Here is a 13,481-nt window from a genome sequence, read left to right as displayed (position 1 = left end):
TTTGGAAAAGTGAAGCCTGTTGAAGAGATGTGGAAGGTTTGCTCTTCTGTCTCGCGAGCGTTTGGGTTTCTGTCTTCGTGAGAAAATGTCCACTTCAACATTTATTGATCATGCAAAGGGAAATTCAAGAATGGGGCATATGCGAGAAAGAGGAAACAGAAAATTGATTGCAACAGAGAGAGTCACCGAGGCATCAGGAAGTTAGAAAAATTGTCAGAATGTCATATCTTCAAACTGTAGAGTGAAGTCATTATATGGAGGGTAGAATATAGGAGCCTGTTGTGTTTGTATTTGAACATTAAACATCCTCTCATGTACAGAGACGCTTTGAAAACACTTGAAATGGACATTTTGCCAACCCTCACATCCTCTGAGAGTGAACTTTTTAGACGAGATAGATGTTAGGAAATGAAGTCGATAGAAATCCACGCTTACAGGAACCAGCCTAAACTTCAGCGTAAGGCTAACGTTGCTGGACGTCAATGGGATGGCAGCGTCGGCCACTACAATAATGAACGTGGATCCCACAGCCAAGGTCAACACCGACTCATACGCATTTGACAGGCCACAGCCTTTTACATCTGAGCCTGTTAGATGTTCAAGACACTGGGAGCAGACGGGGCTAAAGAGGAATAACGGGGCTTGGCCAGAAGTCGAGTTGCGGTGTGAGAACTTGTGGAGAAGCGGACAGTTTCTTGGCGGGTGACTAGCATGAGCTGAAATTAGCATTAGTAGCACTGACCCTTGACATTTTATGTTTCCTTCGTATCATAGCTGCCCTGTGACATATTGTGCCTGGCGCTGAAGCAGAGGCAGCAACAGATGATTGAGACTGAAGAGCGAACTGCGGGAATTCACAGGCTTTAACATTCAACCCTGAACCACTATCTTATCTTAAAGGCGGAGGCTGCTTGGACCGAGTACTGAACGGCCACACCGGTGTAAAAAGCCTGTCGTCATAGAGAGAAGAGGCATGCAAATATGTTAACGAGTGTAGTAAAACGCTTACAGAACTATAAATGGACACATGGAAAAGAGCAGGGCTGATAATTGAACCCACAGTCTTCTGAGTGTGACGTCACAATTCTACTGAGGCAACATGGCGGCCGCCAAATAAGCCATCCCAGTCCAAGCAGTTATGTCCTAACGGCAAGCGCTGATCGCAAACTGTCAGCGTTGTTGTCAAGAAATCTCTGATAGCTTTGTTGCCTTGTACTGAACTGGCAATCCAAAACTGTGCTGGTACTTTCTATTCATGAGCGCCACAACACGCCTCTCCAACAGAAGTCCTGTCACTCGGGTGTAAAAATCATATTAAAGCTGGGATAAGTTTAGGAGGAAAGACGTCAAATCCCTGCAAATGCTTCTCCTCGCTCCACTCTAAGCTTTGGCCGGACAGAACAGAACAGAGTCGCACCATCTGCCTCTCACTTCACACTGGTCGCATGGGTTTCTACACAGTTTACTGTGAGACGCATTACCATGCTCATCCTCGGCCACTTAACGCAGCAGGTAGCTTTCTCAAAAATAAATCTCAGTCAGTAAAAGCATCTTTAGATTAACAAAGGAATCAGTGACAAAGCTCGACTTGACAAACCAAGACGAGTGAATGTAATGCAGTGCCAACCAGGGCTCTGTAAGGTTAATTTCCAATAAAAGAATAGTTTTTAATAGTGTTTTAGAGAGGAGAGAACATATTCTGGCAGAAAACAGAAAGAAAAATAAAAGAAAGATGATTCAGAAAGCCGTTAAAAAAACTTTTCACTATTTTTTTTGTTTTTTTTAGCCTACTGCCGGCCTCTCGTGCTCACCGTCTGATGCCCCAGGCCATTCTGCCCTTTGGCTTGGCTTCACTGATGCCGCTCTCCCTCTTTTGCCCAAACACGGTTATAAGTACTGAGGCATCACCAACAGTCACCAAACACTGAGGCGTGAAAGCTGTCCCTGCATGTTTAATTGTGTGCCAGCGGCAGCTGTGTGAAGGAGAACAGCAGTATAGAATATATTACATACATTAGCCTGTAGCAACCGGATACGGCAAGTGAAGTTTCCCAAGTGTGACCGTCTTGACTAACAATGTGCCATCGACAGTACTCACTTCCTTTTTGTTGCCATGGTAATTGTGCGGGGCTGTGACAAAACAGTGACAGATTGTGTGTGTGCCATGTGATGCAGGAGGAGCGAGACCTTTGTCATGTGACAGGCCACTGTGCTCGATATTACTGGCATGATAAAAGCTCACAAAGCTGTTTATTGTGGTACCTATCTATACCTAGCTATCACAATAAACAGCTGTGGCTCATGATTGATCTCTGTGACAGTAAGTGTGCCAGGAAGGGGGCTTCCAGTCGCCTCCCTCCACACGCGACTGCGGAACGTCGACCACATCATAACAGATAAACCCTGTTCGCCGGTGAAGACTGTTAACGCGTGGGTAAAAACCCTGAAGCTACAGCAGTTAGTGGGCCTTTGAGATTCACCAAAGATGGTTTTCGCTGCCAGGAATTTCTGACTGAGTGAAGTTTGAGGTTAACAGGGAGGAGAGGTGGTACAGATACGGAGCACAGGAGATCTGAGAGCAGTAGCGCAGCTTTATCCATCAAATCTCACTATATTTAGGATTTTGGCTTCTTCATCAGAACAGCTTCAGAAAACCTTTTAAATAGCAGTATGTGGTGCTTGCTTATACTCAAAATATCCCTTATATTCCTACACTGCAATTCACCAAAGTCTGGAGGGATGCAGGGAGAGTTTTGTGGGCCCAAAGTTAGAATGAATGATCTCAACTACAATGCAAGCTCACTTTACTTTACTGGGAAGAAGCGAAACAAGGCCCCTGTAAAATATACATCTTTATTTCAATGACATGCAAAAAAGCTTGTCTCCACTTTGAATGCTTTTCTGTGAATCATTTCCCAAAGTAAAGAACATGTGTGTCTCTGCCGTCATTGTCTGTCTGATGAGATTATTCCCCTAACAAGGCAGCACATTCAGGCTGATCTGTTACGCATCAGGTTGTCCGATGACTGCAGTGTTGTCGTTTAAGCCCCTGAGTTATTATTAGCCGCCTCAGGACTCCTTTTTAAGGCACATTCTTTACGAATAAGGCCATTTAGAGAGCCGAGTGGGATCAAGGGTTACCGTGGGGTTACTTTTTTCCAGCTTGGTAAACCCTGTTGCTGGTGTGTGGAGTCATCTCTGCACCTAATTAGAGGATATATCAGACATGTGACCAAAAACAGAATGTGTGTGCTGGGTGAGCTGTGGAAACTGTTCTTTTTTTTTTTTTTTTGACTCATGCCCATCCCCACGTCTCCAGCGAGACAGTCAGTCAGATAATTATAAATCAGTCTCTAAACTCTGACCACATGGAAACAGTCAGAATATTAAGAACAGCTACAGATAAAGTGTGAACGCTTGCAATCATCTGCTGAAATGTGTCCAAAGTTGTAGGTCATTTTATTCTGCGTGTCAGAAACAATTCATTTCTCATTTCTCATCATTCGTACACCGCACCTTAACTTGCTGAGACTTTCAGTTAACACATACAGTATCTCACAAAGCTCCAAACTCGGCACAATCGCCTTAAACACTGACTCAAGCCAGCACATGTTTTTTCCACTTACGGTGTTCGTCCTGCTTTATTTTCCACAACATTTCACCAATACATCATCGTCACCCCTCACGCTGCGTGAAATAGCTTTTCAGAAAAGAAGAGACGGACAAGGAGGATTAGAAAAGCAGCTCTGATACAATGTTTTGATGACCTTGTTTCTCAGCTAAATGTACCAAAGACTCCTGGATTTGTGCTTCAGATTCAGGTAGGCGTCTGAGAGCAGGAATCTGGGGCAAGAGTCTCTTTCCATCAGCAGGTAAACGTGTTTCTGGGCCTCGTCGAAGCAGGAGAGGCTCGGCTCCTCCAAAGACTTCTTTATCTTCTCTCTAATGCGGTGGTCAACGTTGATCTGGAGAAGAAGCGACGAGAAAACACACCGTTGATTGTGACGAATACATCAACAAAGTGCATTATTCACACCATCGCTCATTGTTTCATGTGGCTTTGCTGTGCAATGACAATACCTACATGAATCTATTTCCTTTCTTAAGCTGTAAAAAAACTCAAGCTTTATTTACCAGCTTTGAGAGAGAGCTTTCGAAAAAGCTGCCAAGTTTAACTTTTTTTTTCATGCTGCTGTTTCCAAAGTAAGGAACTAACTAAACACTAACTTTCACACTCGACATGGGTTTTTTTAGCCCCTGTGTTTTGTCGAAATTGGCTCGACTTCCTCACTGTTTGGGCCGCCGAACATCACACTGCTACACGTGTAAAAATAACAACAACAATTGCTTTTTCCTTTTCTTCTGACCCCATGAAAAACCAATACGTGGCGGTGGATGTGGCTCTCCCTCAGCCGCAAACTGGACATTTGACGAGGGTGTTTGAGGTCAGTTGGACCCCACAGAGGTCTGTCAGTTTGTCAGATCTCTGAACAAACTCTTACAAAACTCAAATAACATAAATTGCGACAGACTTGGGATCTGGGAGGGAGGTGCTGCATAAAAACGACTTCAAGCTGTAGAGCTGAGGCTGAGAACTGAAACAGAGCACTGGGTAAAATTTACATGGAAGTCCTTCACAGTATTTCTGATGTGGAAGGATGAGACACTATCAAACCTGAGTTTGGTAGTGTCTAATCGCAGGGCTTCTTGTAATTAGTAAAAAGAAGCTAAACAAAAGCCTTTCCATCATGAGCAACACCAAAGAAAACAATTTAAAGGTGCAATCACAGCATGGAAGGCTTTGTCTGAGCTAACACAAGTCAGAGGATAATCATATTGTGTGTAGAGCAAGTTTGGCTGGCTTTAGACTAACAAAGCTCAGCTTTGTTTGACTGTATTTGTGTTTCAGTCAGTCAGCGTATGTGTGTGTGTGTTTCAATAAGCATAGCAAAGTGTAGGCCACAAAATATTCAGGCAGCCATTTAAACCATTTAAATTTTAAGTAGCAGAAATTGAATACACTTGAAAAAAGTCGACAGCACAAACAAATGTGCTGAATGACGCGTTTAAGCTCTTGAGTATTAAATTAGGGTGCTTGTGACCTTAATTGCTCAAAGCTGTCGAAGCCTAAATGGATTTGATAGATTGGAGGGGTTCACATTTCAGAAGCAGAGCCTCTGCTGGATTCAGACGTGATAACATGCTGTTGAAGCCCACCCCTACACTCCGAGGACGCCTCTTCACCTCAGTGCACCAGCACTGAAAACACACAGCATTTAGCACATAATAAGCAGTGGCATCCATATTGCTTCATCCGCTTAGTGAATCCTTCCTCACTTCTGATATGAGGGGTAATTACTTGTGCTGATGCAATAATACTTTCCCCTGTTCTGCAGCAGTTTAGGGAAATGTAGTCTATATTTGGGTTTACGCTTATCACACTTAAAAAGAGTAACTTAAGTGTGTCTCACGTCTACTGTCTCCTGGTTATTCAACCAGCTCTGCCTCTTTCCACCCTGAACCATCAACCCCAACTAACTGACCTCTCTGCGGGCCGTGGGCTGGATGAACTCCTGGTAGATCTCCTCTGCTTTCCAGCGGAGGTCGTCCGGTGAGGCGGTCGACTTAAAGTCTTCACATGTGAGCCAGAAGTCAATGTTTTCTTCACTGAACTCAGATCGCAGGAAGTCGCGGAACGCTGCTAAATACCCTGAGAGAAAGATTCATTGGTTAAATCTCATGAGAGAGATCATGAGGGTAAAACACTCACAATCATGTTTACAACATGATTTCCAATAGATATTATTGTTTATACTTTATTTCGTGGTATTTTATGATCTGTAAATAAGCACCCCAAAAAGCAGCATTTCTTACTTTTATTCCGTAGCAGTTTTTCCAGAGTTGGGTGAAGTTTATGCTCAGCCTGGCAACTGTAATGAAGAAAGATTTGACTATTCATTTTCACCACAGTGAACAGCTGGAAGCTGGAGATATCTATAATAATGCAGCATACGCTACCTGAGTTTGGCTGTTTGTGTCTCATCATGTAGTTTTTCTACCCTGAGGCACTGGATGTCCTTCCTGTGCCTCTTACGATTGAGAACAATATCAATTCTGCAAAGCAAATGAGGTTGAACTTTGTGTTAGGTAACCAAAAGTTTTGCATTTCATGAGTGTAAAAAAGGTAAAACTAAGCATGTCCATCAAATTTAAATCATTACTTAATAACTTTAGTCCGGCTTACCTTCTGGGCCGCTTCACATTTTGCATTAGGTCCTTAATTTCGTAGAAACGAATCCTTGAAAACAAAAGTTTTGGCATTTTAACATCCCTGGTTGCGTCCTGTAAGGAGTTACAATCGTCTGTTGCTGTGTCTGTAAACAGTATCGTTCCCCGCTGCACTCACCTATGACGCTCAGGGCCTGCTGGTACAGGTATCTAAATGCCATTTGGATAAACACACAGTTCACTCAGTTACTGCTGTCGCTGACTCACAGCTGTAAAATTCCAGTGGGACAGGATTTTTCTGCCTCTGTAATATGTACATGGAGTTTTTAAGTGAAAAGTCTGAATGATTTAAGGTGGCCGGGGGGGAGAGGAGCCTGAGAAGAGGCTGTTAATGAGGGGTGGGCAACATGGCATGAAATGATGACACCATGAGACGAAAAGATTTATCTATACTCTGCTGAGGCAGCTGTCCCTTCAATATGTCAGGCTGTGGTAGGAATTTAATCAAATAAGAAATAAAACACAAAATAAAACTAAAAAAGCTAAACAACGAGAAACATTAAAAAAAAGAAAAACATAACAGGTTGAAAATAGTGAAGAAAAGTGAATTTTACCGAATTCTCTTCTCTCTCCCAATAGGAAGAGATCCAGGAAGAGGAAATGTATATAAGGTGGGGGTGTGGCCAGCTAGAGTCTCTCTTTGGGACCATGCTGCCTGTTCAGGTGAGTTTGTGTTGTAAGATACAGAGTTGGCTTGTTTTCTTGTTCTTATTTTTGGTTGTTTTCCTGTTTTGTTTGCTTCTTGAAGGAAATGTTAGAAGAGGCTGTTAAATCTAGTCTTTAGGCCTCCACCTTCAGCACCCTCTAAACTTTCTGCCCCCTACCCGAACAAGGGTCTTTATCTAATCCCTACTTTAATCTTTGACTCTACCTCTTTATTTTCTACCCCCTACCCGAACCAGGGTTTGCACCCCCACACCCCGCTTTTATAGGTGCAGTTGGTGAGAGGCAGGGGTAGATGATGGTAGTGCGGCACTTGGCAGTTACATGTGGCATCTAGGCCTGTGGTAGCATTGTAGCAGCTAACAATAGCTAAAGCGGTGAGAGTATGATAGTATCTTAGCAGTTAGTATTGACATTTAGCAGTTAACATTAACAGTAAAGGTGAATCTAGCTGTATTGTCATCTTCTGTTCTTCTTAGCAGTTAACATTAGCATTAGCTAAATGGTAGCATCGGTACTGGCCACTACCTGGAGTATCTCTGGGTCAGTTGAACGTGGCAGTGCTGTTTGGATTGTGTGGGAGCAGTGTGAACTGGCCTACCACCGCCTACCCTCCTGGAGGTGTCGTGGGACTAAATAGGGGAAACACCGTTGAAGGGAGGTTTCCATCTGATGATCCCCAGAGACGTGTTAGGAATCACTGCTCTTTGGCATGTATAGAGGCAGATTAGAGCTCCAAGGTTCTTCACTGACAATGAATCCTCTTTTTGAGCACAAGTATCTTGTGTTTAAATTAACTAAAATCTTGTAAAATCTATGAAATCGTTTCTGCTAAAACTCAGTTTTTAATAACAGGTCATGTGATATTCTGTATTTTTCTTCTTGTCACAGCCTGAGGTGTCTTATTCCTAAGTGCTGTTTCCAAATTGTTGTCCAAAATCTATATGGCTTTTACTCCTATTTGTTAAGTTAAAATGTTTGTTAAAAAGCAAAGTGGGTTGCTTGGGGCTGGAACTGACAGGGTAGGGAAGTTAGAAACTACTGACAAACTAACGCATTGTTTCGATTGACAGTAATAAAAATATGCAATATGGCAAGTCTTATCTTTTACAGGGTGCAGCAGATTCAGCAAGAACAGGAGTGATGCCATCTTTTCCCAAAACTTGTTTGGATGAGGTGGTGATGAGGTCTGTCTTAGGCCAGAATAAACACAATTACAGTTGTCCAGGTGAAAGGAAATGAAGGCATGAGACACATGCACCACCCTGGATACTTGGCTGACAAACTGTAGTTTATATGTGACCCGCAGATAGCGAGCATACTCTCTTATAGTGGATGCCAGACAACCAGCTTAGAGGAACTGTCAGTGAATAGTGGACCAATGAAGGGATTTAAGATTTGGATTGATTCTGCTGCAGCAAACACTCCAGCTCTGAAGATCAAAAAGACGGTTCAAGTGTTGGATAACAATCGCAGCGTCACCAGATTTAAGCAAACTTCAGATAAAGGCCAGTAAATACACAGAGAAATTGAAACTTGAGTCATAGACAGTGCGTGTAAAGGCATTAAAAGAGACAGGAAGTTGGCTGGGAAGTTTCTCTGTGTACCGAAACCGAGCAAGTGACCCAGACAGTTCTCAGAACAGCTCCTGGAGGGAGAGTGGCCTCTAACTTGATTGCCCCACATTCACTATGTTCATATGCATCAATACTCTCACACGCTGACACACTTTCTCTCAACCTCGATCATTTATCTAAATCAGCGTGACACGCTTCCTCCTGTCCGACGCCCTGTGATTGAAACAGTGATGGAAATTTGACAGCACACAAAAGCAGTGCTTGGGTGGGGGTGTGAATGTGGTGCTTTTCAGGACTCCCTCAGGGGTCTCGCTGTTCTGTAAAGTGGTACGTTTGTGGTTAAGAAAATGCTGAAGTGGGTTTATTTCTAAAATTTCCACACAAGAAGTACACGAGTAGATGCACGTGCGAGGACAGGGAGTTGGCTTCTCAGCGGGCGACACCCTTAATATTGCATGCTTGGCTGAACGGTGCTTTCATCAGGACCATGAGAAAGTTCAGAGAATGCAAAAATACACACAGTGGTGAAATTACAGTGGTCTTTAACATCTACATAATAATACAGCTCTAATCGATATTTTTAGAATAATAATGTGGCAGTTTCAGCTCATTGTTTAGCTGGCTACCCACAATTCTACTGTTGTAACCGCTGTCAAAGTGTTGCTTTCAGCTGCAGCAGGCAGGTAGCGCATTTAGCAGCTAGGTCAGGAGCTGGTGGAGACCAAAAACAGAGCTAGGCAGAGAGGATATTTGGACCCTACTTAGAATGACTGCAGTCGTAGTAGTGCTCTTACTGCTGTAGTAAGGGTTGACAATCAAGGAGTTTGGAGGATGGCATGTTTTTTTTTTTTTTAGCTGTCAAAAAAGCAAAAACACAATATCAAAAATCTACAGAAAGAATTAAATTGATCCTGCTAATGTGCTTGTTTCAAAAGTTCCTAAGAAGTTTCCACTGTTAGCCATATAATGTGAAAACAAAAGCTACAGTAACTAACTGGACTTAGAGAATAGTCAGTTACCAGTATAAGACTGTGGTTTCACTGACTGACACACTGTGATACTGAAGATCAGGACCACATTTTTCCACAAACTTCTGCTCACAACCAGGACGATGCCACTCGTCATGTCTCTCACTGCGGATGCATTTGTTTTCACATTGGCTTCACTGAAGTGCTAGAACATGTTCATTCACTCTTTTTACCCTTTGCCTTTGCCTGAATCTCTGAAAGCTAAGCTGAGAAATAAAGTTTCTGTTTTTCCATCATGTAGACTGATAGTTGCTTCTTAGCGAAAAGGAAATGGAAATGGAAACAGAGACTGGGAGGCAGGGTGGATCGAAGCTAAATGCGACAGTCAACCAGCTTATCTCAGTGATCCACATCCACTGAGTCAGGCTGTGTTGTATATAAAGTGCACACAGGATGTTGTTGGCCCCATGTCTCTAATTTTAGACTGTACAAATGATTTCATCAAGGCACTTCTGAGCCTTTTTGGCATGTGACCCTTTATAGCCAAGCTGTGCCTACTCATTCACCTTTGACCCACGTTGTATACGTCTCTCAGCTGTGAGCAGTTCAGCCAGTGAGTGATGGTTCCTTTACAGCAAAGCAAGGATTTGGAAAAGAGCTTGATTGTAACAGATGTTCTTCTTATGTCTTGTTAACCCCAAGGTTGGAACTACAACTTCCGAGGTCTGTTGTTTCCTGTTGACAATTTTTCTTTTGGGAGTGTTTTAAATGTGGGCCTACAAAGATCCGAAACCAACAGAAATGATTTGCTCTTGGAAAGGATATATTTCAGGTGATTTCTATGCAGATGACAGCAAAACCTGATCTAAAATTATTAAAGAAGAAAGAAAGAAGAGTTATGCATCCAGCATCGACAGAGGAGTGCAGAGAAGCAACTAGAGACGCAACTCAATCAGGCCGGACATCGAGCGAGGTGAACCATCCATCATAGTTTCGCCTTGTGTAGCAACCGTCAAAAATGCAGGCTAGGGCACTCCCACTGCAGCGGCTGCCAGTGATACACACAAATCATCGCGGCTCCACGGCTAAGCCCCGTGAGTCATACCTTAGCTAAACTGACAGACTCTTGAATCAAAGATGAATGGCTGAGTCAGTGCCTCTCATCACAATGTGGTGTTGGTTTCCTCTACGGTGGTTTGCACTGTCTGTGAGAATAGATGCTGACTGCCACCGATAGCAGATCACCGAGAGCACGGCGAGCAGGGCAGAGCACTTCTTTACCATCCTTATGTGTTATCATATGAGGAGAATTTTTCAGTGCGACAGCAAGCCTACACACAATTATCCATTCACAGTAATAATCATAGCAAAAACAAAGTAAAATGTCATTTGTATCTCCAATTTCCTCCTTTTCTCACAACCCTGGTGATGTCCAATAGTCAACTAATGCTGTTAACATTACAGAGTTCTTAACTAGCAGTCCAATGATGACAGACCCTTAAAACTAATCTCAGTTCATCAAATTTATATATTTAGAAGTTTTTACATGAAACTAATCCCTTAAAATGATGTCTTCAAATGATTCAGGTGTACTCCCTGTGTCTCCAGGATAAATGCAGCAGTGTCGGCTATAATAGAAGTTTGAAGTTTAGTTTGATTAAAAACTTGGTTTTCATTGGAGGGTGTCTTTAACCAGACCAGCACTTTCTCTATATGTTTAGACCTGGTTTACTAATGATCTAAGAGTACATGGGAATGGGATTGGAAGCACTGGAGCATTAAGATCGCAGCCAAGTAACTCAATAAATGCATCATGAAAAAAACAGATGGCCCAAGTTTAGCGTCCATGAAGTATTGCCTCTTTATCTTAGAGGAAAAATCAAATTGTGATCAAAAAGTATATATGGTGTATATGTATGTGTGTGTGTGTGTGTGTGTGTGTGTATTTATTTAAAAATTATAATCTTCCATGCAACGTTTATTTCAGATAGTATAGAAGAAGTGCACTGACTGTATTTCTTCTGGTCAAGTGCGATTCACATAAGATGTAGTTAAGAGCTAATGTACAGACAGATACTGAAAGTGAACACAGAAACACTATTTTAGCAAGCTTACACTTGCTAACATTTTATTTTCACACAGTTTGATTTCTTTTTGCTTTGCTAGGCTAAACACGTCGTCGGCCTAACTTCGTTCAGGAGCTTTTGTGCGGATCACATTGTCTTCATTTAGCTACAGATAAAGTTTGTCCAGTTGTCTTGGAACTGCTCAAACTTCCCACAGCTGAAGGCTGTGTGATATGGTCAAAGTGGTGGTTGTTGCTGTTTCCTGACAGCAATTGTTCTTTAAACAAGAGAATAATCTTTTCATTCTAAGTTTACTATGAGAACAAACCCTGATAGGAAACTGTCCCTATCTATTTCATATTTAAAATTCAGTTGTCATCTGTTAGACCCTATTTGAAGGTAGCAACATTTGTTGCGTATAATTTTGCAGTGTGCTCACGCCAGAATTCCCCCAGATTGCCAGCAATATCCTCCATTCATCAGGCTACTGTATAACACCAACTTTCAGATGATTTCAGAGGGGCTATTGTGCCATTAGCATTACATAATCATGGAAAATCATGAAATGTTTCCTCAGACCAGGCCTGACAGACAGACAGGAAATGTGCTTTGTGAGTTATGAATGCTTATAGCAGCGCTAATATACTGCGCAGCATCTGAAGACCATGGAGAAGTAACGGCACTTTCACTTTTGTGTGATTTGTGACTACACTGCTTAGCTGCTAAGCCACCGTAAAACCACATTATGGTTACTGAATAAAGGACAAGCAGTGTGTTCACATTCTGCCAGGCTTAGCTGAAAGAATTATCGCCTACCAAGTCCTTTTCGCTCTATTCTGTGTTTGTGTGTGTTGGTTTATGTGTGTGTTCTGCTCTGGCTTGTCTGGACAGTGTGTTTGTATATCTGATGTCACTGACTTATCTTTTTTATCCATCCAAGCACAGACTGAAGTGGATTTGGAACAAAAGACTGTGTGCGGCAGTCAGGTGAATCGACACAAGACCCTCTGCTGTCTGAATCATCACACACTCGATCCAATCATCGGGAAGAGGCCTTTTCAAAAGCCACATGATACAGCTGTTCTCTCTGAAGAGGGGTCATGCAGTGTTTTTTCTTATGGAATATTGTTTCTGCGAACCGGCTGAATGCTGATCACCCGAAGCAAATTTGGGCCATCGAATAATAAAAAGATTGACATCCCACCATACTCAGCGACACGCACGACGGTGCGGCGGTTGCAGAGGGAGGTGGAGGGAGAGCGCACAGAGCAATTTCGGTTGATCTAGGTGAGGGTTCAGGAGGGGTGCTCGCCACAGTAAGCAGCCTGTGTCTGTCTGACCCTGCGTGGTCGTGCCTGAAGCCCTCTGGTCCCTAAAATGTGCTTTTCCATCGTGCCGGGCAAAGTCAGACAGCTCGTCTGTATGACTGACAAGTGCAAGTGAGCGAGCTGAAGGGGAGGAAGCGAGGACTTCCAGTACTCTTTTCTACAGGGTAAAACATTTCAACTAAAATGTACAGAAAGAAATGATGTTCTTCTGTACTATAACTAATTCTGCACTTTTGTAGTATAGTTCCTAAAACCCTTCTTACACCACAAAATGTGATACGCTGTTGTGCAGAAAACAAGTGTCTGGTAGGAAAATGTCATATGGTCGGATGAATCATATGCCAAAGGAAGTCCTTGTCTGGGTTTTTATTTCTCACGGATGAGAGATCTGGCTAAATTAGCACGCGAAGCCTTAAACTGTGAGGTAACGGCTCATAAATACTCTGAAGGATTGCATTCATGTTATTGTGATCAGACTTTTATCTCCCTCGGCTGACAGTTCAGCTGCAGAGCACTGAATGGATTTATGAGCAAAAACACAACATGAGCTACCCTGATGTCCCAGTCCCATCACTGTAAACCAGTTGAGCA

General features: G+C 42.8%; 1 protein-coding gene across 1 annotated transcript; it reads right to left on the bottom strand.

Moving 5' to 3' along the window:
* Positions 1 to 2,839: 2,839 nt before the first annotated feature.
* si:ch211-117l17.6 (regulator of G-protein signaling 21) lies at positions 2,840 to 6,424 on the bottom strand. The gene is made up of 5 exons (XM_041935302.1): positions 6,245 to 6,424; positions 6,019 to 6,114; positions 5,875 to 5,930; positions 5,544 to 5,710; positions 2,840 to 3,965 (listed from the first exon to the last, which is right to left on the bottom strand). Exons 1-5 carry the CDS (start codon positions 6,319 to 6,321, stop codon positions 3,780 to 3,782), a joined length of 582 nt encoding a protein of 193 aa, XP_041791236.1. The 5' UTR covers positions 6,322 to 6,424; the 3' UTR covers positions 2,840 to 3,779.
* Between the last annotated feature and the right edge of the window lie 7,057 nt (positions 6,425 to 13,481).

Source organism: Chelmon rostratus, chromosome 4, assembly GCF_017976325.1.
Source record: "Chelmon rostratus isolate fCheRos1 chromosome 4, fCheRos1.pri, whole genome shotgun sequence".
Classification (NCBI taxonomy): Eukaryota; Metazoa; Chordata; class Actinopteri; order Chaetodontiformes; family Chaetodontidae; genus Chelmon; species Chelmon rostratus.
This window is presented reverse-complemented; position numbering and strand designations above follow the sequence as displayed.